This window comes from Sarcophilus harrisii, chromosome 3 (assembly GCF_902635505.1).
Source record: "Sarcophilus harrisii chromosome 3, mSarHar1.11, whole genome shotgun sequence".
Lineage (NCBI taxonomy): Eukaryota > Metazoa > Chordata > Mammalia > Dasyuromorphia > Dasyuridae > Sarcophilus > Sarcophilus harrisii.
In genome coordinates, this window is record NC_045428.1 from 495,189,071 (window position 1) to 495,212,359 (window position 23,289).

At 49.6% G+C, this 23,289-nt stretch overlaps 1 protein-coding gene across 7 annotated transcripts in view; it reads left to right on the forward strand.

The window, feature by feature from the left end:
• The window catches only part of CEP164 (centrosomal protein 164), an 81,691-nt gene extending 67,302 nt beyond the window's left edge, over window positions 1–14,389 (forward strand). For 6 of the 7 annotated variants that reach the window (XM_023499425.2, XM_031961326.1, XM_031961329.1 and 3 more), the window contains 16 exons: window positions 1,274–1,351; window positions 2,778–2,909; window positions 3,292–3,414; window positions 4,339–4,482; window positions 4,923–5,006; window positions 5,174–5,242; window positions 5,583–5,758; window positions 6,442–6,571; window positions 6,910–6,977; window positions 7,489–7,696; window positions 8,657–8,764; window positions 9,657–9,771; window positions 10,243–10,608; window positions 11,315–11,381; window positions 12,377–12,499; window positions 12,679–14,389. In XM_023499425.2, coding sequence (XP_023355193.1) covers window positions 1,274–1,351; window positions 2,778–2,909; window positions 3,292–3,414; window positions 4,339–4,482; window positions 4,923–5,006; window positions 5,174–5,242; window positions 5,583–5,758; window positions 6,442–6,571; window positions 6,910–6,977; window positions 7,489–7,696; window positions 8,657–8,764; window positions 9,657–9,771; window positions 10,243–10,608; window positions 11,315–11,381; window positions 12,377–12,499; window positions 12,679–12,775 — 2,088 coding nt within the window. In that variant the 3' untranslated portion in view covers window positions 12,776–14,389. The remainder of the gene's footprint in view (window positions 1–1,273; window positions 1,352–2,777; window positions 2,910–3,291; window positions 3,415–4,338; window positions 4,483–4,922; window positions 5,007–5,173; window positions 5,243–5,582; window positions 5,759–6,441; window positions 6,572–6,909; window positions 6,978–7,488; window positions 7,697–8,656; window positions 8,765–9,656; window positions 9,772–10,242; window positions 10,609–11,314; window positions 11,382–12,376; window positions 12,500–12,678) is intronic. The other variant, XM_031961327.1, reaches the window with a different exon arrangement.
• The last annotated feature ends 8,900 nt before the right edge of the window (window positions 14,390–23,289 follow it).

The window sequence follows — 23,289 nt, forward strand, 5'->3', positions numbered from 1 at the left end:
TAGCCTCATTCCATGATGATCTTGTGTCCACTTTAAGCCTCATCCACCTTTAACTAGAGCAGCATCTTTTGGGGAGTTTTTCCTTACATTTGTCCCATTGGGGTAGGCAAGATGATCTCTTATTAGAGAGAGCCTCCTCGGCACACTTTTGTCCCTTCTTTTCTTCTCCCTTAGCCAATTAATATTCCCCTCAAATAGATATTAGAGTAAGTAGAAGACTGGAAATTTGGCCTATACTGGTGGTGTAACCCTGGCCAAATCACTTACTTCTCAGTGCTCTAGGCTGGGACTTAAACTTTTTCCATTTACCAACCCTTTTCACCTGAGAAATTTGTATGTGACTCCAGATTATATATATATATATATATATAAAATAGGTATACAAATCAAACATTTACTGATAATAAATCATAATTTTGTGACCCCCCCCATATTCAGTTTTGTGACCCCATGTGGGATTACAAACCATAGTTTAAGAGCTGGCGTCCAAGCAGCTCTTTTAAGAGAATCTGATGGTGAGCAGATACTAGTCTGTATTTGGAGAGGAGCTTTCCTCAATTAGAATTCCCATTACTAAAGAAATCACAATGTCCCAGCCACCCAAAATGACAAGTTCTATGAACCTTTACAAAGGTTTTTCCAGGGACTTTGGCAGTTGAGTAAGGGAAAATGAGCTCTAAATGGCAGCAGTACCCAAACCTTTGTACCTTTTGGGAGATTTGGAGCTGAGAGGCGCAGGGAGGTTAGTTACTTGTTTTTTTCATACATTTCTTTAAACTCAAGAGGGATATCATTTGACCATAATCCTGCCCACAACTAAGAAAAGATAGGGAGTCATGATGGCTTTTTGGATGCTTGGTTGATTATAAATTTTAGAAATTGGAGGAATAATTTCAGAAAAACAGAGAATCATGTGTGATTCTTTAGGCCACAAATGTATTACTGTTAAATTTATATGCTATTTGACCATTTAAAAGATGTTTGATTTTATTTGGTCTTCAATATAATTTTATAAGATAGTAGCAAAAGTAGTCTTAATCCTATTTAACAGATGAGGCATTAACTATTTTATCCATGATCATCCATTTAAATAATTGTAAGAGCTGGAACTCAAATTTAGGTCTTCTGACTCCAAGTCCAGGGTTTTTTCTAATATACCATCAGCCAATGGGAAGTGGTTTATTGGGATGGTTCATTTTCCTTGACAGCATCTAGTTAAGAACCCCATCTGCCTATACTTTCTTACTGTTCCTTGTTGCTTCCCCCTCACCAGGCCATGGCAGCGCTGGAAAAAGAGCATGCAGCTAACCTGCAAAAGTTTCGTGCCTCAGCTGAGGAGAAACACCGTGAGGTGAGACTCTTCCTCAGGACTGCCCACCCTAGTGGGCTAGCTTAGAGGCGGAGGGAGGCCAGGGGAACATGTTGCCACAGAACCAACTGGAGAGCAGTTGGATGCTGGTCACAATTTAGGTTGGCAAAGGAGGCCCCCTCAGTGCCCATTTCTTCTGGGTGTGCTCACAGATCATGGTCTTTTTCTTCTTCCTCTCTCAGTATTCATTTAGTTGTCAGATTAGTTGGTTCTGGCCCCCAGCACCTCCGAGGATGCACGCCTTCCTTATCTCCCCTCTCACTGCCACAACTTTAGGGAAGTCCTTTTTATCTCATCCTGACTATTCACATTAGCATCGTTTCTTGTTTTTCTTTCTATTTTTTTTCTCCTTTCCATTCTGTCCTCGGTATGGTTCCCAAAATAAACTTTTAAAGCCCCAAGTCTGAATGTATAATTACTGCTTAAAAACCTCTGAGGCTCACCTCTAGGATCACACAGAGTCTCAGCAACCCAGCATTTAAAGCTCCCCCAGGCTGGCTCCGGCCTGCCTTTCCAGACATTTCCTATGATGGCCCTTCACACACATTGTCCTCCAGCTGAACCGATCTCCTTTTCTGCCTTGATGGCTTTCCACCTGCCTTCCCTGTCCTTTTGGAGGCTTTCTCTGCCTTTTCCTTTTAGCATCCTTAGCTTTTTAAGGCTTCTCCACGCAAATGCCACTTTCTTATGTTTCCTTCTCCCCCAAGTCTCTGATTTGTTAGAGCCCTCTCCAGTGTTGCCATCTGCCTGTGGAATGTAAGTGCGCAGTGGGCATGTGTTTATTGTATTTATTTTATACTTATTTACCTATTTGTTGTCTTTGTGTGGTGGAAGTAAGCTCTGTAGCAGCAGCTGGTATTTGTATAAACTTGTTTAAGGTCTGCACAGTTCTGCACAAATATTATCTCCGTCCTCACAACTTTTGGGGAGTGGGTGCCATTATCATTCCATTGTACAGATGGGAAAACGAGCTAATGGAAGTTAAGTGGCCTGCCTGTGTTTTTAAACGAGGGTGTGGCTGAGCCAGGATTTGAATCCAAGTTTCCTGATTCTACCCATAGCGCCTGGAGCGATGCATTTTTGCCTTCCCAGCACCTATTTCAGTGCCTGGCAGATAGCAGGTACTTGATAAACGGCAGCGGCTCCATGGGAGCGTAATAGATGTTGATGAGGTAAGTCTGACCTGAAGGCACTGCCAGGGTCCTCATTTTGTCACTGGTTTAAAGTTTAGAGGCTGGTTGCCAGGCTCTACCCATTTTACAGATGAGGAGACCAAGACCATGAGGAATTATTTAACTTGTCCTGGGTCACACAGAGCAAGTTGAGCAGCTGGGGTTTGAGTCGAGTTCCTTTGGCTCCAAATCTAGCATTTTTTTCTTATGCTCACAATTCTCTGCTTCTTTCTCAGGTCATTGCTGGTCTGAAAAAGCAGATAGAGGAGGCCCATCGGAGGGAGGCGGCCCAGCTGCAGGAAGAGCTGAGTCAGGCAGAGCAGAGAGTCCAGCAGAAAGCTTATCGAGTGACGGAGTTCGAAAGAGAGGTGAGGGCCGCTCTTGGCTGCCCAAGGGGCTGCTGGGGAGGGAGGTTGAGCGCCTGGCAGGGAGCACCCCCACCCAGCTCCATCTTTCCTGCTGCATGCATCTGCCTTGGGTCTCCCAGAGACTGCCCTAAGGGTCCCCCTCCCTTATTCTGTGGCAGGGAGGTTCATAGGAGGAGACCTGGGCCCCAAGGGCCTCGACGATGCTCACTCTGACAATGCTAGGTTTGGGACACACAGACCAATATTCAGACTTAGTCTCACTGCTCCCTTCCTCCCTGGAAACTCCCCCGGCCTGCAAAAGGCCTGTCTGTGTGTCTGTGTCTACCTGGGCCTCCAACCCTGCCCAGTGCTGCCCACTTTAGTCTGTCTGGGTCCATTGCAGCTCAGCGACCTGCTGAGGGAGAAGAGGGAGGACGTGGAGAAGGACCACGAGCGGAGGATGGACAGAATGAAGGACGAGCACCAACAAGTGCTGGCAGAGACCAGGGCGCATTATGATGAAGAGGTAAACCGCCTGCAGCACCCCTTGTATGAGGAGAGTGGCCTAGAGCGGCTGAGGCTCTGGGACTGACTGCAGGAGAACCCCAGACAGGTGGTGGAGAGAGCCTGCTGTACCCAGCTGTGAGCCAGGGCCCGGCCCGCCTCCTGTCCCTCCTCCATCTCTGGCCTCTGGGCCTTCCCACTGGCCTCTGCCTCCAGGGCTCCCCCTTCTTAGGCTCACCTCCGGGTCCCCCTGACCTCCTTCTGAGGCCATCTCAGATCTCGCCTTCTGTCGGAGGCCTGTCCAGGCCTGCTGACTCCCCTCTGAGAGGAGTCTGTGCAAACCTTTTATGTGCCCAGTGATTGGTCAGAGTTCTTTACTTGCTTGTGTCTGGATTCTGGGTGTTTGTAACTTAGAATAAGCACTTAATGCCTGACGTCAGCTAGCTGGCTGATCAGTGTGTCAGGGTGGGCTGCCTCCAGGTCGTGGGGGAGGGCTTAAGTAGAGCCTGGACAACCACTTCTAGCTATGTTTATGTATGAAAATGAGCATGCTGGTCTGAGTGGTGCAGTGTGCATTCAGTTCTAAGCCATTTGAATCTCTCACTGAGTTATGGGCTAGAGATCTTGAGTGACAGTGGGAGAGGGTATAGTCAAGAAGACATGTTTGGGGCGTCCAAGGGGTGTGTGTGTGTGTGTGTGTGTGTGTGTGCGTGCGTGCACAGGCATGTGTGGGAGTAGGAGCAGAAAATAGACTGGGAAATTCAGCTCCTTTCTCTTTGACCTTCCCCTTCCCCTCTGTAAGGAAGGGAAGCTGGCTTTAATGGTATTTAGGAGGTCACTGATCTTATTTGTCCAAGGTCGGGGCAATACTGTGGCCCATGTGTCTACATGTCTGTTCTGATACTGGGGCAGCTCACCCAGCGGTTCCTCTTGGTGCCTCTGGCAGGAAAGGAAGCAGCGAACAGATCTCCGGACAAACTTGACAAGTGAGATGGAGCGTCTGAGGCGATCCCACGACCGGGAGCTGGAAGCCATGCGGCAGGAGCTGGAAAGGAAGCTCAATGAACTCCAGCTCCGACACCGAGAGCGGGTGAGCGAGGGGCCCTGGAGCTGCAGGGTGGAGGGAGCCCCCCCTTCCATGGCTGTGCCAGGCTGGGCAGTCATGGGTGCCTGGTTAAAGGCAACGGCAGAGCGGTTTCTAGAGGGGGCATTTCTGAACCATTCTATCTACTTTGGGCCTGCGATGTTTTCTGCAATTTAATTTCTGGATTAAGGGTCTTCGTAATACTCGGCCCTCCTCTGCTTACACTGGTAGAAGCACAGAGGCAGAAACTGCTTTTCTTTGGTTCTGTTGGGAAAAGGGTGTGATGGGTTTTGGTAGAGGTGAGGTGGTGGGAGGAGGGACCATCAGGTAAGGTCTAGGATTCCAGCGTTTGGGGAGCTCCACAATCCCAGTTGCCCTCCCTCCCCCCCCCCAGCTTCATGTCATTGCTTATGTCCCTTGCACTTTTATTTCCATCTTCTGTCTAGGAAAGGAAGCTCCAAGATTTAGAAGCAGAGCTTGAAAGCAGAACTAAAGACGTTAAGGCCAGATTGATCCAACTGGATATCCAAGTAGGTGGCTTGTGGAGGGCAGAGTGTTGGGATGTAGGTAAGAGTTCCCAGCATGCCTTCTTTCTGGCCTTGCCTTTCCTAATGGGGAAGAGCCTGACAGATGCCTCCTCTGTCCCTGAGATGTCAGGGTGGCCAAAGTCCTCATTGTTCCTCTAATCTTCTTCTAGGAGGACAACGTCAGAAAGAAGAAGCAGCAGCTTCTAGATGTAGAAAAACAGATTTCCCTGGAGAGAGAGGTCTGTTGGATTCCATCCTTAGTTTTCTCTCCTTTGCCTGCTTTCTCCTTCTCCCTGTTTGTCCTCTGGTCCAGTCCAGAACACTGCAGTTCAACACCAAAATGGAAATGAGTTTCCATATCAATAGCTATAGGATGGACACTAGGTAATCAGGACTGTGATGGAGAAGAGAACAAGCCCTGTACTTGTACAAGCAGCAGAAAAAATGTTGGCTCTTTCTCCTTTCCTACCACCTTTCCCTAGTTTCTACCTTCCAGAAATATAACTTTTCCCTAGTTTTCCTGTGGTTATTCTTCTTTACTTTGGCCCCTAGAAGGCTCAATTTTCTTTATGTCTTCAGGAAGCCACATCTACCCACCAGCACCTAGAGGAAGCGAGGAAGGAACAAGCCCACTTGGTGGAGTCCACTCAGCAGCTGCGCCGAGCCCTGGAGGAGCTGAGGTCTCGGAAGACTGAGCTGGAGTCCCAGGTGGAGGTCCTTCAGAACCGGAGTCAGAGGCTGCAGAGACGGATCAGGTGGGGGTTCCAGAACACCCACCTAGGTGGGCCCACCCAGCTGTTTTACTGCCACGTGTTACTCATATATCACTGGCATGGAAATGAAACAAGGTTATGTAGATTCTGACAGCTGGGGGACGGGGGGACAGGGAGGTCTCAAAGCAACCGAGCAGTGATGGCTCTGCTCCCCTGAATCCCAGAGAATGTGTTGTGAGGGGAGCAGTGGTAGGTAGGATTTCCTGGTCTTCACTTAGCATCCCTGAGAGAGAAGTGAAGGAATAGGTATTTCTGTAGAAGCTACTATGTGCCGGCAGGATAGGAAGAGCTTTACAAAGATAATCTCATTTGAGAAGGAGGTGCTTTCATTATCCTCATTTTACAGATGAGGAAACTGAGGCTAACAGAGTTAGCTTAGAAGTTAAGTTACTTCTCCAGGATTCACATACTGGAAATTATCAGAGGCCAGACTTGAACCCAAGTCTTCCAGGTTGCAGGCCCAGTGCTTTATCGGCTGCATTGCCAGGCTGGCTCCAGCCCCAGCTCCCTCCTCTGCACCAGGGCTTATGGACCCCAGGAGTGAGCTGGGGACAAGACCAGCATGAGGAGTGGGTCAGGGAGGCGTTTGCTGAATGATGTGGGGGGAGATCAGTGGGACCCCAGCCCTTTGTTCACAAACACGTCTCCCTCACCATCTGTCGCAGTGACCTGGAGGCCGAGGCCCAGAGGAAGAAGGATGCTCTGAATGAGCTGACCATCGAAGAGACCGCTGCTGCCTCCCCTCATCGTGAAGGGGAGCTCCACCTGGAAGACCTGAGGAAGTCCCTTGGGAAGGTGAGCTGAGTCCTGCTCTTGAGATGGAAAAGGACGCTGGCTTAGTTGGAGGGAGCCTTTAGAGACTTGGGTTCTGCCTGCTCTTTCCCAGGCCCTTGGGTCTGTGCCCCTCCTGACTTTTCCCCATTTCTCGAGCTACCTGGGGGTCTTCCCCTCTGGGAGTGACTGGCTAATTTGGCGAGGCGTTGTCTTGAGTTAACTGCTCCCAAACAGATCAAGGCTGCAGATTGGGCGAGGTTGGTGCCAGGGCAGCTATTGAGACCCTTCCTGTCTGCAGGTGGTGGACTTTTGGGGCCTTACTCTCCTGCTATTGATCTTTTCTGTTCTTTCCCTTTTAGACGCCTGAGAAGGAACCACTTACCACCGTCTCCCCAAACAATGAGGAAAGCCCTCCCCAGTTGGATGAGTAAATATTGGGGGCACCCTTTATGCTCTGTGTGTAGCAGGTACTTAATAAATGCTTGGGGGGGGGCTCAAGTGAAAGTTTACCACTGGTAAGATTGGAGATAGGGGCAGGTCCTCAGAAGAGGGCCAAGGAAAGTCTACAGAAAGTCTACTGAAAGCTGGAGAGCTGTCTGTCTTTTCTCATCCTTGGCTTTCCAGGGGTTCAGAGTCCAACGACACAAGAGAAGTTGGGCTTCTGCCCCACCTCCCGTGGGCTTGCTCCTCCCCAGAGGGTCAGGAAGGAAGGACAGTGCCCTGCACATAGTGCTTCTCTTACAAGTGCTTCATGTTGGGCTGGGGAGTCTTAGCCCTCCTCCCCGTGGCCCTCTGTCAGCCTCCCCGGGTACCCGCCCGCAGCATCTCTGCTAGTGACCGCACGCCCAGAGTCTTGTGGGTTGAAGAGCCCTGGGAATTAGCCCGAGCACCTGGGGTTTCCCCCTGACTCTCCCTCCTCCTGGCCTGTTTTCCCACAGCATTCACCATTACCTCTCCTCGGAGGGCGTGTCCATTCGCAGTGCCAAGGAGTTCCTGGTCCAGCAGACACGCTCTATAAGGAAGCGCCAGACGGCTCTCAAAGCCGTGCAGCTTCAGTGGCGCCATGATGTGGCTTCTGCCCAGGTGACGGCTGAAGACTTGCCCAATTCCCATAACCTGGAGGATGTGCGGAAGAACATTGAGGAGGTAATGAGCCTGCGGGTGAGGCGGGAAGGAAAAGAGAGGTTCTTCCTTCTGCAGGGGGTGACAGGAAGCTCTCCAGGGCCGGGGGAAGGGATGGGAAGGGTGTTGGGTCCCTTCCGAGCACAGGCTTAGGAGTGGGGGGGGCCTTCCAGATTCCAGGACAGAGGCCCCCGGCAAGCCTGCAGAGGTTAGGCAAGCTAAAGTGGCTTCTGAAGCACGTACCGTGGTCAGGGTAGCCCTTGGAGTCTATAAAAAAGACACCGTGTGGATACTGTACGGTTTTGAACTGAGGCAGCTAATGCTGGACTTGGAGTTGGGAAGATCCAAGTTCAAATCCTGTCTCAGATACGTGCTAGCCATGTGACACTGAAAAAGTCATGTAACCATTGTTTGCCTCAGTTTCCTCAGCTATAAAATGGAGATCATGGTAGGACCTACCTCACAGAGTTTTGCAAGGATCAAATGCAATGCTGTATCACAGCTCTTTGCAAACCTTAAAGTGTTATGTAAACGCCAGCAGTTACTATTACTGTTGTTACTATTATTGTCTCAGTCTTCATTATAAGTTGATTCTGGGGTCTTTTCTTGCAAAGAATACTTTTCAGTGTAAGTCAAAGACCCCAGTTGGCCAGACTATTTTGATATTGCCAACAAAGCAAAGCTTCTTGGGATATTTTGATTCTCAGAAGACTAATGCTTCCTTTTGTGTAAAATCAATAGCCTGTGATACAGTATGGGTTGGAAAGGCAAGGAAAGAGCCCTGTGGCTGACCAAAGGCCAGGCCCTTGGCATTGACAGAGGCTGGCAGCCCCTGGGCCGCTTACTGTCAGCCTAATGAATGCTGCCACCTCGTCCCGCCAGCCATCTGCTCCCTCCCCTCGCTGACGGCTTCTCTGGCCAGCTGCATTGCTCAGGACCCCGTCACCGCTCTGATTTCTCCCCATTCCTTTTTACCTGCTGCAGGAGACAAAGAACCTGGATGAGATGAAATCAGCCATGCGCAGGGGCCAAGTTCTGCTGAAGAAAAAAGAGGAGAAGCTGAGTCAGCTGGAGAATTCCCTTTGGGAAGAGGTACAGCCCCTCAAGTCAGTCCTCAGGGTGGAAGAGCTACAAGTGGGGCCTTCTGATGACCCCTGCCATGGGGGAGGAGGCTCTGGGGGTCCAGGATCTGGGGAGAAGGTACAGGAATAGCTAGACTGGGTTTGAGATGGATTAAGGACAGGGTCGTGCCTAGATCTGCAGTCAGGCTCGGGGCTTCTGGACTTCCCAGCTCTGTGACCTCAATTGCTCTGTCTGTAAAACTAGAGGGTGGGCTAGATGGCCTGGCCGTGTCTGCCCAGCAGTCCTCTCCTGAGGCGTACCTAAACATGGCGCAGGCGGAGAACACAGGAGTTGGAGTCAGAAAGACCGAATCTGAATTCTGCCCCAGATACCAGCTAGCTGTGTGACCCTGGGCAAGTCACTTTAACTCTTGGTGCCTTGGAGGAGGACCAAACGGGCTGGCATAGGAAAGCACTCGGCAACCCTTAGAGTCCTACAGAAATGATAACTCTTATTATTTATTCTCAGCATAAGTGTAAACACATTTACTGCCAAAGAATTCTGCTTTCTGTGGCCCTCTAGGCCTTTGTTTGGTGTTAAGGGACATGTGTTAGCTATCTGAAGACTCAGTACCTGCAGCAAGACAATGACCTGCAGACATGGGTGGGAGGGAGGAGGGTCGGAGTCTGGGAGGAGCGGGGAGGTTCTCAGATCTTGCCCCCAAGGGCGCCGGTCCTTGTCCTGGCCCTGGGGTCAGGCCCTTGTGGGTAAGAGAGTGGCTGGTCTCCTGTTGGCTGCCCTTCTCATTGGGGCCCCGGGGAGCTGTGCTGAGAGCTGTGAGGTGGGTGTGGGCCTCCTCACCCTCTGTGGATCCCGGGGCCCACGAGAAGGAAGGGGGCTAACTGCTGCTTTCTCCAACTAGCTCTCAGATGAGGACACAATGAAAGGAATTTCCTGTAAGAAGGTGGTAGCGTTTGAACTTAGTGATTTTGAAGACATCGGCAGTACAAGCTCTGAGTCTTCCTCTCTGCCCCAGGGTGAGGAGTGTGTTTGGCTGGGAATGGGGTGGAGGCCATGCGTTCTGTAGTTTTTATGTAGCCTCTGAAAGGAAGGTTGGGTTGTCACCCTCCACCCCTTAGCTCTACCTGGGGTTCTGCTAGTCCTTGAGATTCTCTTCCTCACTGAATTCTCTGTTCTCTGGAGCCCAGCTTTCAGAATTTCTCCTCTACTGGTCCTAGCCATTAAATGGCTGAAACGGCTTTCACCCTTTCTGACCTCTCCACTTCTGTCTTATCCTGGTCTTATCCTGGGGAATCGCTGTCTGTCCTGCAAGGCATGGGCCCCATTCAGCCATGAACCTGACTGAACTTTAAGGGTTTTCTCTTTGGGCAGACTTTGAGATTATTCCCAGCTCTGTCATCCTGTGACCATTATGAGAAGCTAGATATGTTACATGTTAGGAGGTGGCCCCTAAATTGCTCCTTTATCACTGATGTCTTTTCTTTTAGGGGATCCAGTGTCAAACATTCCTTTCCCCCAGCTCAACAAGATCCGATACTTGAGCAACTCTTTACAGAGAATCACCAATGAGCTCAATGGGGTACTGAGTGTCTTGGGCACCCTCAGTGTTCAGCCATCCCCTGTCTTAACTTCAACCCAAGTCCAGATGCCTCCCCTGCCCTCCAAGACCACCGCCGTCTCCACTAACCCTTCTGTGACCAGAGTGTTAGCCCCCACCCCTGTGGCTCCCTCCACTGCTATCCCTCTCCCCAATCGATGGGCTTGGAGCCCGGGAGTGAACCCTGGGCTCTCCTCTTCAGTTGCTCAGTCAATGGACAACTTTCTGGTGGAGAAATGGCACAAATATTTTCCAGGTGAGTTTCCCCCCAGGACCCTGTTCTAGTCTCCAGCTGATTCTCCCTATCCCACCCCCATTAACTATGTCTTCCCCTTGGAATGGTTCATCAGCCATTCCAGGCAGTCCATGGACCATTTGGTGAAACAGACCACAATGGTCTCAGAGTTAAATGACTCTGTGAAATGGAGAATTTGGGAAAAGCTGTAGGCTTCCCTGGAAGTTTTCCTGGAAGATGATCTGATGGAATGCTCTCCCTGAATGTTTGAGCTGGGGGTTACCTATCAGGGCATCTCAAACTTTTTCCACTTGCTACCCCTTTTCATCTAAGAAATCTTTACATGACCCCAGGTATAGAGATATATACAATAGGTATACAAGTCAAACATTTACTGATGATAAATCATAATTTCACAACTCCCACATTCAGTTACAAGATCCTAAATGGAGTCTTGACCCACAATTTAAGAAGCTACCATCTCTATACTGTCTCTAAGCAAGGCTACCACAAATGTCTATACCATCTCTAACCACAAATATCTCTAGTACTCAAGAGATAGGAGGGATTGGGGAATCCTCTCCCATTTCCCCATTAGAAAAATTAAATATTTGTAAATGAAATGGGAAAAGACCCCTGCTTCCAGAAAAGGCAGCTAGATTAGGATGGGGTAGCAGCTCAGGTTGAGTTCCTGCCTTTCTGAAATTACTTTTTTGATATTTTACAGCTGGAGTCCCATTACTTAGTGGCAGCCCAATTCCTCTGGACAACAGGTTGGGCTATGTATCTGCCAGGTAAGCTTCCTGCCCTCTATTTTGAAAGTCGCAGCTGTGGGATTTAGGCTGCTTCCCATTTCTTCCCAAGGGATGGGACCTCTGGGGAAAAGCAGGTCTAGTCTGTCTCTCAAAAAAGGTGGGGAGAGGGCCCCCATTAGCAGGCCTGCCTCCCCCCCCCCCCCCCCCCCCCCAGATCTGGGCAAGTCAAGCCTATTCCACATCGGCCCATCGCTTGCAGAACAAGATCCCACTGCCACCAAGAGAGGCATCCAGTAGATGGAAATACAGGGGGAGATGCCCAGATACCAGAGTTTACCGAGTCCATCTCCAAAGGCTTCCCATTAGAGAAATCTGTCTCATGGCAACTGGGCATGAAAAGCTCCCTCAAGCTGGATCCTTCCTGCCCCCTCTAGCGTTTTAGACAGGTCTGTGGGCCTGCCCTGGGGTACCCCTACTCCCTCCTCAGCAGCTCCGGAGCAGGGAGACGCGAGGGCAGTGACTTAAGCCGATCTGATTTCTCGCTCCTTGTTGGTACCTCTTTGCCAGTTCTTCTGTACTGCTCCTCCCCCCACCTCATTCCCCCCCTTTTCTCCCCACATTCCTTCACAAAAAGCGTTTGGGTTTGCTTCAGAAGTGAGGGGGCAGGGGGTGCCTGGGCAGTTGGAGGATTTTGTTCCAGGGACTGGCAAAAGTGCCTGGAGGAGCAAGTCTAGATCCAAATGTCAGTGCTCTCCCGGGGAGGAATCTCCCTCTTTTCCTTCCCTTTTCCTGGAAAAAAAAGCTACTGCTTGATGGGGATGCAGCCCGCACTTGGGAATGGAGGAGGCTCTGCGATGGGAAACGGACCCAAAGTCCGGCAGTGGCTTAAGGCCGGCTGCGTGTGCCTTCTGGGGCCCGGGACAGAGGGCGGGAGCATGCAGACTGAGCTGGCCCCACAGTCCATCCTCTCCTCGGTTTCCCCTTTCTATCTGCTCTCTCTCCCTTGGCACTTTACCCGGGGCTCGGTGGCTCAGTGAGCAGCTCCGCCAGCTGCACCGCTCGCACTCCCAGCTCTCTCAGAGCGGAGGCGCCAACTTTCAAGGCATGATTGAGTCCAACAGGAAGTGGCTGGAGCACATGAAGAAGGACCCCAAGGTGTATCCTTTCAGCTTATCCCTTTGCCTCTGTGTGTCCCCTTCTCTGTGGGAAAGGCTGGGGTAAGTGGGATAAAGGACTTTGGTAGCCCTGTGCCCTGGGGGGTTCTGGGCCCTTCCCATGACCTTCACTGCCTCTTTGCTCCAGAAACCCTAAGCTTTTCCTTCACTGAGTTAATCAGATCCTTCTTCTCCAATACGCCCAAGCCCTCTTCTGCCACAGGCCTGATGCAGCTGGGACTGGATGAAAACCACAAGCTGAAGGTGTACCACTATTAAGGCCCCGGTCGGTGGGGCTCAGGGCTCTGCAGGCCCCCCTTCTCTTAGACCAAGTGCCTAAGGAGCTTCCTGCACCTTATTGACCCTGATCCATCATTCCTCTGCTCTACAAACCCAACCCTCTCAGGACTTTGGGGGAGGGCATAGAGCGATGATGGGGTAGAGGGCAGTGGGAGGACTGTAGCAAGCCCCACCCTCTGAGAACTCCACAGTGTGTCCCAAACGGAAAAGTGTCCATGACCCGCTGGGGTCTACATTATCATGCCGGTACGGAGGAGATACAGCCTCAACAGAAGGAGGGATGGGGTGGAGCAGGACACTTTCATGGGGACCTAATGTCAGAAAGCCATGGGAACACTCTTCAGGGAGTGGTCTTAGTCCTTCCAGGGGACCTGATTTTCTCCCTTGGGACTCTAGGGCATTTGGAAAAGTCCAGAGTAGACGTTTTTGTAACTCTTGATGTGTCCCTGGGCAGATCAGGGTGTGGATTCATGCTCTCTCCAAAGCACGTTCACCTTGGGACATGGTGCTTCTTGGGGACTGGCTCCCTTCTGAATCTGTCTCTTTTGAGCTAATACCTCAGCAGCAGGGCTCCAGGCCCTGTTTTTTTTTTTTTTTTTAATGATTCCTTTTTTGCACAATAACTCGAATTGTCTCAGGTTTGTGGTCAGCTTTACAGAGCCTCTCCTTGAGGGTGATTGATGTGGGGTCCCTGAGAAATGAGGCAAGTGAGTCTTTCCTCTGCCTTTGCTGAGCTTGCCCCATGAGGGAATCCCTGTCCGCCTCTGTCCCTGGGTTCCCAAGAGCAAAGCCCTGTCCATGGGCTTGGGCAAAGGCTTGGGGATCAGGCTCCGTGGGAGGAGGAAGCCGGGGCGGACTTCTCTCGAACCCCATTCCTTGACCCCCAGATAGAGAGAAAGCCATTAAAAAGGGGCCGGGTGTGTCCTTGGCCTCCTCCCAATCATCTCTTCTGTTTCTCAGGTCACCTTGAGTTTTGTAGCCCTTGCTTTCCTCCTACCTTTTCTCATCGGGCTCTTTGGATAAATGTATTTGCATTTCAGCCAACACTCTTTTTTTCCTCTTCCTGCCACTGCTTCCTTCCCCTGCCCTCCCCTCTAAGCTTTCCAGTTTTGCTGTAGATAATGAGGTATCTGGCACCAGTCAGAAGTCTCTGCACAAGGGGGCTGGAGAGGAGGGTTATCAGAGGGGGGGCTCCCGGCAGCTCTCCTTCAGTCAGCCCCCGGACAGATGCGTTCCTGGGCAGGGTTTGGCGGGGACTCCTGCGAGCCCGTCTCGCCGTTTTGAAGAAGTCGACATTTTTCTGTCTCCAAGGCTGTGGAGTTGTGCTTGGCCCTCCTCGGCATGGAAACCAGCCTCTCATTGTCTTCCTCGAGGAGGAGAATCCTGGGGACCAGATTACTTTTTGCTGCCCCCCCAGGTGCTACACTGAGGCGTGAGCCCCTCCTCCCTGAGGAGTCCCTTTGGTTACTTGACTGATGCTGTGTGGTTTAGGAATGGCTCTTGTGTGCTTAACAACGGTGTGACAATCAATCCAGCTTGTCTTGCCCCATGTTTTCTATATCAATTAAACCTCCATGGGTCATTTTTCTATAACTCTGTAGTGTGGATCGCATTTCTTTTTGAAAACTGTCGGCACCTCCTCCTCAGCGGGGCTGGGGCGAAGGACGGGTTGAGAGGGGACCCTTCTGCTGCTCAGGGAGGCTTCTCGGGCCCAGATTCTTGCGACTCCCGGAGCTCGGGCTTGGCCCAATCCTCTGGGGACATAGCCACTGACTGCTGGCCTAGGGAGGCCGGGAAGGGCGCCTTCAGTGAGAACGTTGTGGACCCAGAAAAACGGCCGCTGCCCTGGGGGCCTGGCAAAGGCTGGGTGCCCACACAGCTGGGAGGTCCTTGGGGGCCACTCGGGGCCTGGGCTGGATGACTCGTGCTCATAGCTCGCCGTCCCCGGAGGGCTGCTCTGCTGTAGTTATCTCCTTTGGGTGCCGGGATCCCCATCATTCATACATTCATTTACTCCGTGTATTTACCTGTGCACATCACTGTGGGAGGTTACACAGGGGCTTTACAGCCTCACCATGAAGATGATGATGGTGCACAAGGCTCTCGGAGGGGCCGGGGGAACCTGGCCAACATCAGCAAGAGGAAATGTCGAGTCTGCATTTGGGTGAAAGCCCAGGGGAGGGAGGGAGGGTGTGGGGCGGGACACTTTGACGGAACCGAATGTCAGAAAGCCACAGGAACCCCCTCCAGGGAGTGGTCTCAGTCCTGGGGAGCAAAAGCCCGAGTAGGGGAGAGACGAGCCTTGGCGTCAGTTTGTGGGCAAAGGACCTGGGAGTCTTATGGATTGCAGACAAGATGCAAAGCGGCAGGATGTTGTGGCGTTCAGAAGAGCTGATGGGGCCTTATGTTAGCGGAGGGCACCGAGCTTAGAACCACTTAACTATGGGAAACACATCTGAAGAGGTGGCTTTAACCGGTCATGGGCAGGGGTGGGCCTGAAAGGGGCCCAGCAGGGCTCCAGATCGTGGTGCAGGGCGACTAAAGGAACCGCACAGAGCCTGGACTCGGAGTCAGGAAAACCTGGGCTAGAAACCTGCCTCGTGTTCTGGCTCTGGGACACCCGGGTCCTGAACTGCAAAGGGGGGATGGTAAGAGCCCCTTCTTCCTAGGGCTGGTGTGAGACATTTGGGTGGGCTTAGCCCAGTGCCCGGCACATAGGCAGAGGGGATATAACTAACAATGATTATTCCCTTCTCCCTTCCCCCACAAGGAAAGCTGTAAGTGGAGAACACAGCAGCCAAACTATGGGAAAGCTGCATCGAGGAGAGAGGACAAGACTTTGTAGCTGCAGAGCAGCACCGGGCAAAGTAGGCACAAGTTACGAGGAGGCAAACTTCAGTTCAAAGTAAGGAAAACCTTTTTTTAATCGCTGTCCAGGGTTGCTCTGTGGAGCATGTTGGTCTGTGGCCCCCATGGTTGTCATCTCTCCATCCCTACAAGTGTTCAATAATAGGCTCAGATAATAGACCAGGGATGAATTAATTGGGCAATTGGATTTGATGGCTTTAAAATTTCCTTCCATTTCTTAGGATCTGCTGATTCTTATAAACACCATATGAATGGTACAGACAAGTGAATGCTACAGAATTTCAGGATGATGGACGATCCAATCCCATATTTTTCCCCCTTTATCCCCTCAGCCCCTTGTAAGATGGGTATTCCCTAAGGGAATACCTCCTGAGCATGTAGCAAGCATGGATTTCTTACTAAGTAGGGTCAGCTACAGTCCTAAGGGATACAGTTGTGTCACAAGATCAACCAGAAATGCTTAGGCTTGAAGCCTTAGTTATAAGGTAGTCTGTCCAGGTATTTGGGGTTTGCTTATTCTTAAAAAAAAAAAAAAAAAAAAAAAAAAAAGACTCTAGTGATGACTTTGGTCCCTGGAGCCGCGTCCGGGTCCTCAGAATGATGCTAGGTTCTAAGGTCACTGAAGAGGATGGACAGAGGAATGAATATTTTGTCACCAGCAGGGTTCAGTAAGCCTGGTCCTGGAACTGGAGTCTACAAACCTGGATTGGGATTCTGCCGCCTTAACTGCCTGTGTGATGATGGACAGTCATCCAGCCTTTGCCCCATTTTCCTCACCTGTGAAAGAAGGGGGTAAAATTAGTCAACCTCTACATCTAAGATCCTTCCAGCTCCAAATCCAGGATCCAAGGGTGTTCTGAAGGACACCCCTGCTGTCGTGGGACCGATGGCACTGAGGGAACCCTTTTAATAGTGAGAAAACCCCACTTCTCCCCCAGAAGCCAGAGAGCTACCTCCTCCCCATCTCTTGGTTTTTGTTGTTGATGGTTTGGGCTAATTCAGAAATATCTTTTGCAGATATAAGGGGTGTCTTTTTTCTGGCTGCTTCAGTAGATGGGAAAGGGAGAGAATGTAGAACTAAAAAAATAAATAAATAAATAAACCAAACCTGTGATTTCATTTGTGTAAGATACTCTTGGTGGGGAACTTCCTCTGCCCATAGGATCTGAGCATTCAAGGAGTTGCTCAGGGCACTGAGAAATCAGGTGACTTTCCCCAGAGTTACACAGCTACTATGAGTCAGAAGCTGGGCTGGTACCTGGCTGACTGAGACCAGCTTTCTACACCTTTTTTGAAAATTTGAAATATATGTGTTTTTAACACCTCAGTTGTTAACGGTGTTAGAGCGAGAAGGAGGCTTAAGCATCCTCTAGTTCAGGAATTCTTAACCTATCTGAAAACATTTCTATTTTGATCATTGTACTTTAGTATAATTGGGGTTTTTGGTAATTTTGTGTGTTTTGTTTTATGCATTTAAAGACTTTTTTCTCAGAAAGGGATCCATCACTTGTGATGAAAAATGCTCTCCATCTCCAGAGGAAAAACTGATGGAGTCTGAATATAGATTGAAGGATAATTTTTCTTTATTTTTCTTGGTTGAGGGTTTGTTTTTTTTGTTTATTTTTGGTCTTTCACAATATGACTAACATGGAACTATGTTTTGCATGACTGCACATGTATAACCTATACCAAATTGCTTGTCTTTTCAACAAGAGGGAGGGGAGAAAGAATTTGGAACTCAAATTTTTTAAATGAATATTAAAAATGAATTTTTATACATAATTGGGGAAAAACAAAATATTGAATTTTAAACTGGAAAGGAGTTATCCACAAGGTTCACCAGGTTGCCAAAGAGGTCTAGAAGCTTCTGCTCTGGTTCAGTGATCTAATTGTAGAGATGAGGAGAGCAAAGCTTAGGTAAAAGGACTTAGCCAAGGTCACACGGGAAATGAGTAATGTGTGGAATGCTCATGGAGGGACAGATGAAAAAACCGAGACCCAGAGAAGAAGAAATGATTTCTTCAAAGTCCCATTGCCCAGGAATTACTGACAAATTTGGTATTGGGATCTGGGTCTCCCAGCTTCGGGTTCAGGGTGGTTTTCATTAGTTGGCAAAGCTTTTAGAGTAACTCCTTCTGCTGTGTCCTATTTTCACCTCCCCTCCTCCTCCCAAAGCCCCCTATCAGCTGAAGGCAGACAGCTCCATTTCCCAAAAGCTATTTGGCATCCCCTTCCTCCCCTTAAATGTAAAATGAACCTGAAAATGAACCAGGCTGCCAAAGTTGGGATGAATTATTTTTCCTCTTTCAGTGGAGCAACTTGCATTCATCTTCAAATTAGCAACCAATTTTCAGAAAAATCCAACACAGATGATCGTAAGTTATGGATAAGCACCAAAAAGCAGAATTTTAAAATAACCATCCGTTCCTTCCTAAGCTGCCCAGTGTTTGCTATCCCCTGGATATGTCCTGGCCCAGTTTTTTGTGTGCAAACTGTTCAGGAAAGTTCCCTAGTACCCTGGATCAGGAGGGTCGGATCTCGGATAAGGGAGTGCTTTCCAGGAGTGGGACCAAATTAGGTTTGTGAACTTGGGCAGTAAGATTTAAGAGGACCTTTTAAGGGAAAAAAAAAGTTTGCTCTAAGCCAGAGAGAACATATGGGTGTATGGGGGGACCTCAAAGGCCATCTAATCTGCCCTATGCAGAAGAGGGGAAGCCGAAACTAGAAATTCGAATCCTGGGGCAAATTCTGTAGGTTGGGGAGCGGGGAGGAGCCGCCACTTGGGGGACAGAGCTCTTGGGAAGTGACAGAGTCTGAAGGGGCTGGAGGGAGATGGAGAAAAATAGTGTGAGGCCAATGCGGAACTTAGTGGGAAGAAGGCACTTCAGAGGCAGGGGCATGTCAGCACTAAGGTGCTCACCAGGTGGAAAGGCAGAGGTCCCGCTGGGAAGCGGCTCTGGAGTGCGGGGGGTTGCCCAGCTCTTCCAGCCCAGGCTTGGGGGAGAAGGAACGGCCCTATGTAGGGAGGTGCCCAGGGATATTGCCGTCAGTGATGGAGCAAGCTAGGAGTTTCAGGTGAGCCCCAGAAGGGTGGGGGGATGGGAAAGAGGAAGGGGATCACAGACTTTGAGCTGGAAGTGATCCTAGAAGTCTTCTGATCTAAATCATTTTATAGATAAGGAAATTTTATAAGAGGAGGGAGACACAGAGACAGCGAGAGAGGAGAGTACTCTCATCCTTCCCCCAAATCTGTCCACATACTTCTGCTTCAGAGACAAGAAACTGCGAGCTCCTCCAAAGTGAGCTTTGTTTTTCTATGTGTCCCAGCCCTCAGTTCCACGTCTGGAACCAGTGGGTGCTTAATAAATGTTCACTGGTTTACTGAGTAGAATCTGCATTAAATACTTCAGGGATGTCCCGAGGGGGAAAACTCACTGTTTCCATCAGGTTTTTCCACCATCGCCGGAAAGGGCCTTAGAGAAGTTCTGCTCTAATCCCCTTATTTTTACAGAGGAAGCCCAAACAGAGGCCAGAGGAGCTAAAAGAGGCAGGCCCAGGGGGCTGGAATCGGGCCGGCTGCAGCCTTCCCTCTACCCCAGCCCTTGCTGTGGAAGCGCCAGACCTTGTACTCTCAGTAACAGGCAGCACGGGGCTCCTCCTCAGCCTGGGGACGGAAAACGCCGCCCGCAGCCAGAGGACGTGGAGGCTGAATGCAGACTGAAGAACGCTACTTTTTTTTTTCTTCTTTTCATTGATTTTTCCTTTTTTGATTCTTTCACAACATGACTAATGTGGAAATGTTTCACGTGATTGTACCTACATAGGTATGCACATAGTTCATCTGATACAGTTTATATCAGATTGCATGTCATCTCTGGGACAGGGGAGGGGAAAGAGGGAAAGGGGAGAAAAATTTACAACTCAAATCTAAAAAATTGGATGTTGGAAACTTTACATGTAACTACGGAGAAGTATAATATTCTTCGTTTTAAAAAAAAGAGAAAAATAAAGTTTATGTTCCAACTTGGGGAAAGAGAAAGGACTGAGTGGTTGATAGGAAATGCTGGGGGAAGGGCTGGAAGGATTTTCCTCACAAATCTCTATAATCTTTCTGCTCTCCATTACCAGAACAACAGCAACAACTGTAAATCCCACCTGATAAAAACATTACCACCAATAAAAGACATAAGTTCAGAGCAGCTGACCAGTTCCTCTACCAATCCATATACCCGTTGTTGCTCCTGGAAGGACAGGACATGAGGTGAGGGGAAAACCTGCCTTATGAATAGATAGGATCTCTATGTAAGGATATACATATTATATATATTTACTTATTTATTTATTAGATTTATTAGATCAAATAAATCAGTGCTGGTCCCTTCTCTGAACTGACAATCTCTCTCTCTGTCTCTCTCTCTCTGTTTCTCTCTCTGTCTCTCTTTTTCTGCTGAGCTAATTAGGGTTAAGTGACTTGCCCAGGGTCACACAGGAGGGAAGTGTTAAGTGTCTGAGACCACATTGAACTCAGGTCCTCCTGACTGCCTCTGAACTAATAATTACCCTTTGAGATGGTGAAGTTTGAATCCTCCCTCAAATGCTTGCTTAGCTGTGCCAGTCCCTGAATCTCTTTTAGCTTCAATTACCTCTCTGTAAAATGGAGATAAATAAGAGCATCTACTTCCTGGAGCTGCCATGAAGATCAAATAAGGTAATACATGTAAAATTCTATATAAATGTTAGCTGTTTTTTATTATTGGAGAGTGTATGGCTAATCCCTCACTGACTGTGGAATGCTTTGTTGTTAGAGGAAAGGTCATCTGGGAAGCTGGTAGAATAAAGGGATGGAGGGACATATTAGTGAGAGACAGTTGGTAGAGGTAGTTCAGTGGGTGTCTTTTTGAATCTTAAGTCTTCTTGAGAGGATCATAGGATTTAGAGCTGGAAAGGACCACAGCAATTTGGAAGGGAAAAAAAAAAAACTTTTATTTTCACTAGCCTCTAACTTAAATTTAGCACTTCCTTCAATTATTTAAAAACATTATTCAGACAAGAGATCTTAAGCTTCTTCAGACTGCCAGAGGGACCCAAGACATATAAAGGTTAAGAACCTCCAATCTAGTCCAACTCATTAATTCTGTAGGGCAGAAAACTGAGACCCTTAGGTTGGGGTTCAGTGGTGCAGGGGGTCCCCAAAATATATTGGGTTTTGGATTGGTATAGCAGGTATCCCAAAAGAAGTTGGAAGCTTAGATAATTTCTAAGCCAAGAGGCAAAGTTTTATTATAATTGTAATGCCAATTAAAGCAGGCTGAATTCTAAGAGATGATGCAAAATGCAAGGAGCAAACATAAATTTATGGGTATTTGGGGTAAATGATGCCTTGGGATTGGGACTCACGTGATTAGTGAGAAATTTGGTAATGGGGGCTAACCACGACCCCCTTCTTTCAGGAGACTGTTAAGCAGCCCAGCCCGCTGGATGACAAACCAGATGTCCTTGAAGGACACCTTAGTGGGATAAAGATACCAGGCCCAACTCCCTTTCTTTCCCATACAATATCCAAAAATTTGCCCCACTTCACTCCCAATAGCTACATCCCTAAAGAGGTTACATCATTCCCAAGGCCAGGTGACACGGAGTTTTTGGAACCGGGTTTCTGCTACATCATTCGCTCAAGGGAACAGGAATAAATTGAGTTTCTCTGCGTCCTTTGGCTTTCCATTGTATATATAGGGGAAGATGGAGAAATTCTATCATAACGAGACCTGTTATGGAGTGCATGAAGATGGGAAGGGGGCACTTTAACGTGAAATCCACAATCCAGATAAGGGCAAAGTCACTTAGCCCTGATTGCCTCAGCCAAAAAAAATTAGAACTCGGTCTGTTTCCCTCTTCTTCCTCTTATTTCTCCTTCTATCTCCCTGTGATAAGGGAATACATACTTTGCAAACATACTCCCATCCTATCGCCATTGCTGGTAGGGCCTCTCTGTTCTTCTGGGGGGCGATTTGAGAGGTTGCTGCCTAATTTGGATGATGATGATGGGAGTGGAGCGGGGGATGGGTGGTTAATTTTCTTTTAAAAGTGTCTCCAAAGGATGTGGGAAAACAGGGACACTGATGCATTGTTGGTGGAACTGTGAGCACATCCAGCCATTCTGGAGAGCAATTTGGAACTATGTTGAAAGGGCTGTCAAACTGTGCATACTCTTTGATCTTTGATCCAGCAGTGTTTCTACTGGACTTAGATCCCAAGGAGATACTAAAGAAGGGAAAGGGACCTGTAAGTGTCAAAATGTTTGTGGCAGCCCTGTTTGTAGTGGCCAGAAGCTGGAAAATGAATGGATGCCCATCAAATGGAGAATGGTTGGGTAAATTGTGGTATATGAATGTTATGGAATATTATTGTTCTGTAAGAAATGACCAGCAGGATAAATACAGAGAGCCCTGGAGAGACTTACACGAACTGATGCTGAGTGAAATGAGCAGGACCAGGAGATCACTATACATTATATACAATGATCAGTTCTGACGGACATGGCTCTTTTCAACAATGACATGATTCAAACCAGTACCACTTGTTCAGTGACGGAGCCATCTGCCCCCAGAGAGAGGACCGTGGGAACAGTGTGGAACACAGCATAGCACTCTCACTCTCTCTGTTGTTTGCCTGCATTTTTGTTTCCCCCTCAGGTTTTTTTCTTTCTTTTTAGATCCGATTTTTCTCGTGCAGCGAAATAACTATACATATGCACACATACACTGTATCTAACTTATACTTTAACATATTTAACATTATCGGTCCTCCTGCCATCGGGGGGGGGGGGGGGGGGGGGGGGGAAGGAGGGGAAACTGGAACAAGAGGCTTGACAACTGTCAGTGCTGTAAAGTTACCCGTGCATATACCTGTAAATAAAAGGCTGTAACAACAAGAATAAAAAAGTGTCTCCGAGCCTGACTTCCCTCCCTTGCTGCCTCTTTATTTGCGCCTCCCCTTTGAGGAGCAAGGGTGGGCGCTCCTGGAACAAAGCACTGCTGACTCCTTGGACCGAGACTTTAGGGGCCTTTCCGGCCCCGCAGAGGCGCTGATGGTTAGAAGGGGAGGCGCCGGGCGGGGCCGGGAGGGCAGCCTCGCAGGGGGAGACGGGACTGTCCCCTGCTGCTCCCATCTCCCCCGTCGTTCCCGGGATGTTGAGTGAAGAACACAGTTACAGCCGAGGGAGGGGGAGCGGCCGCGCGGCCCGGGTCTCTGCCTAACGCCCCTTCCCTGGTGAGGAGGGGGGAGGGGGAGCGGCCGCGCGGCCCGGGTCTCTGCCTAGCGCCCCCTCCTGGCCGGGCGGCCGCGGGTTCGGGGGGCACCGGACACCGGGGATGGCCGCTTGGGGGAGCTTGTCCCTGACCCGGCCACCTCCAGGAGCGCGGCCGGGCGGCTTCGGCTCGGCTCTCGCTGGGCATCGCGGTCCCTCCCGCTGCCCCCTAAGTCAGGCAGGGCCGGCCCCCGTTGTTCAGCGCGGGGTTGATGCCCGCGGGTCCCTTCCTGAGCCGGTTGTGGGGGCTGGGACCGCGGGGGGCCCCCGGCCTGCGCCCCGCGCGGCCGCTCCGGCACAGGGACGGGGCACAGGGACG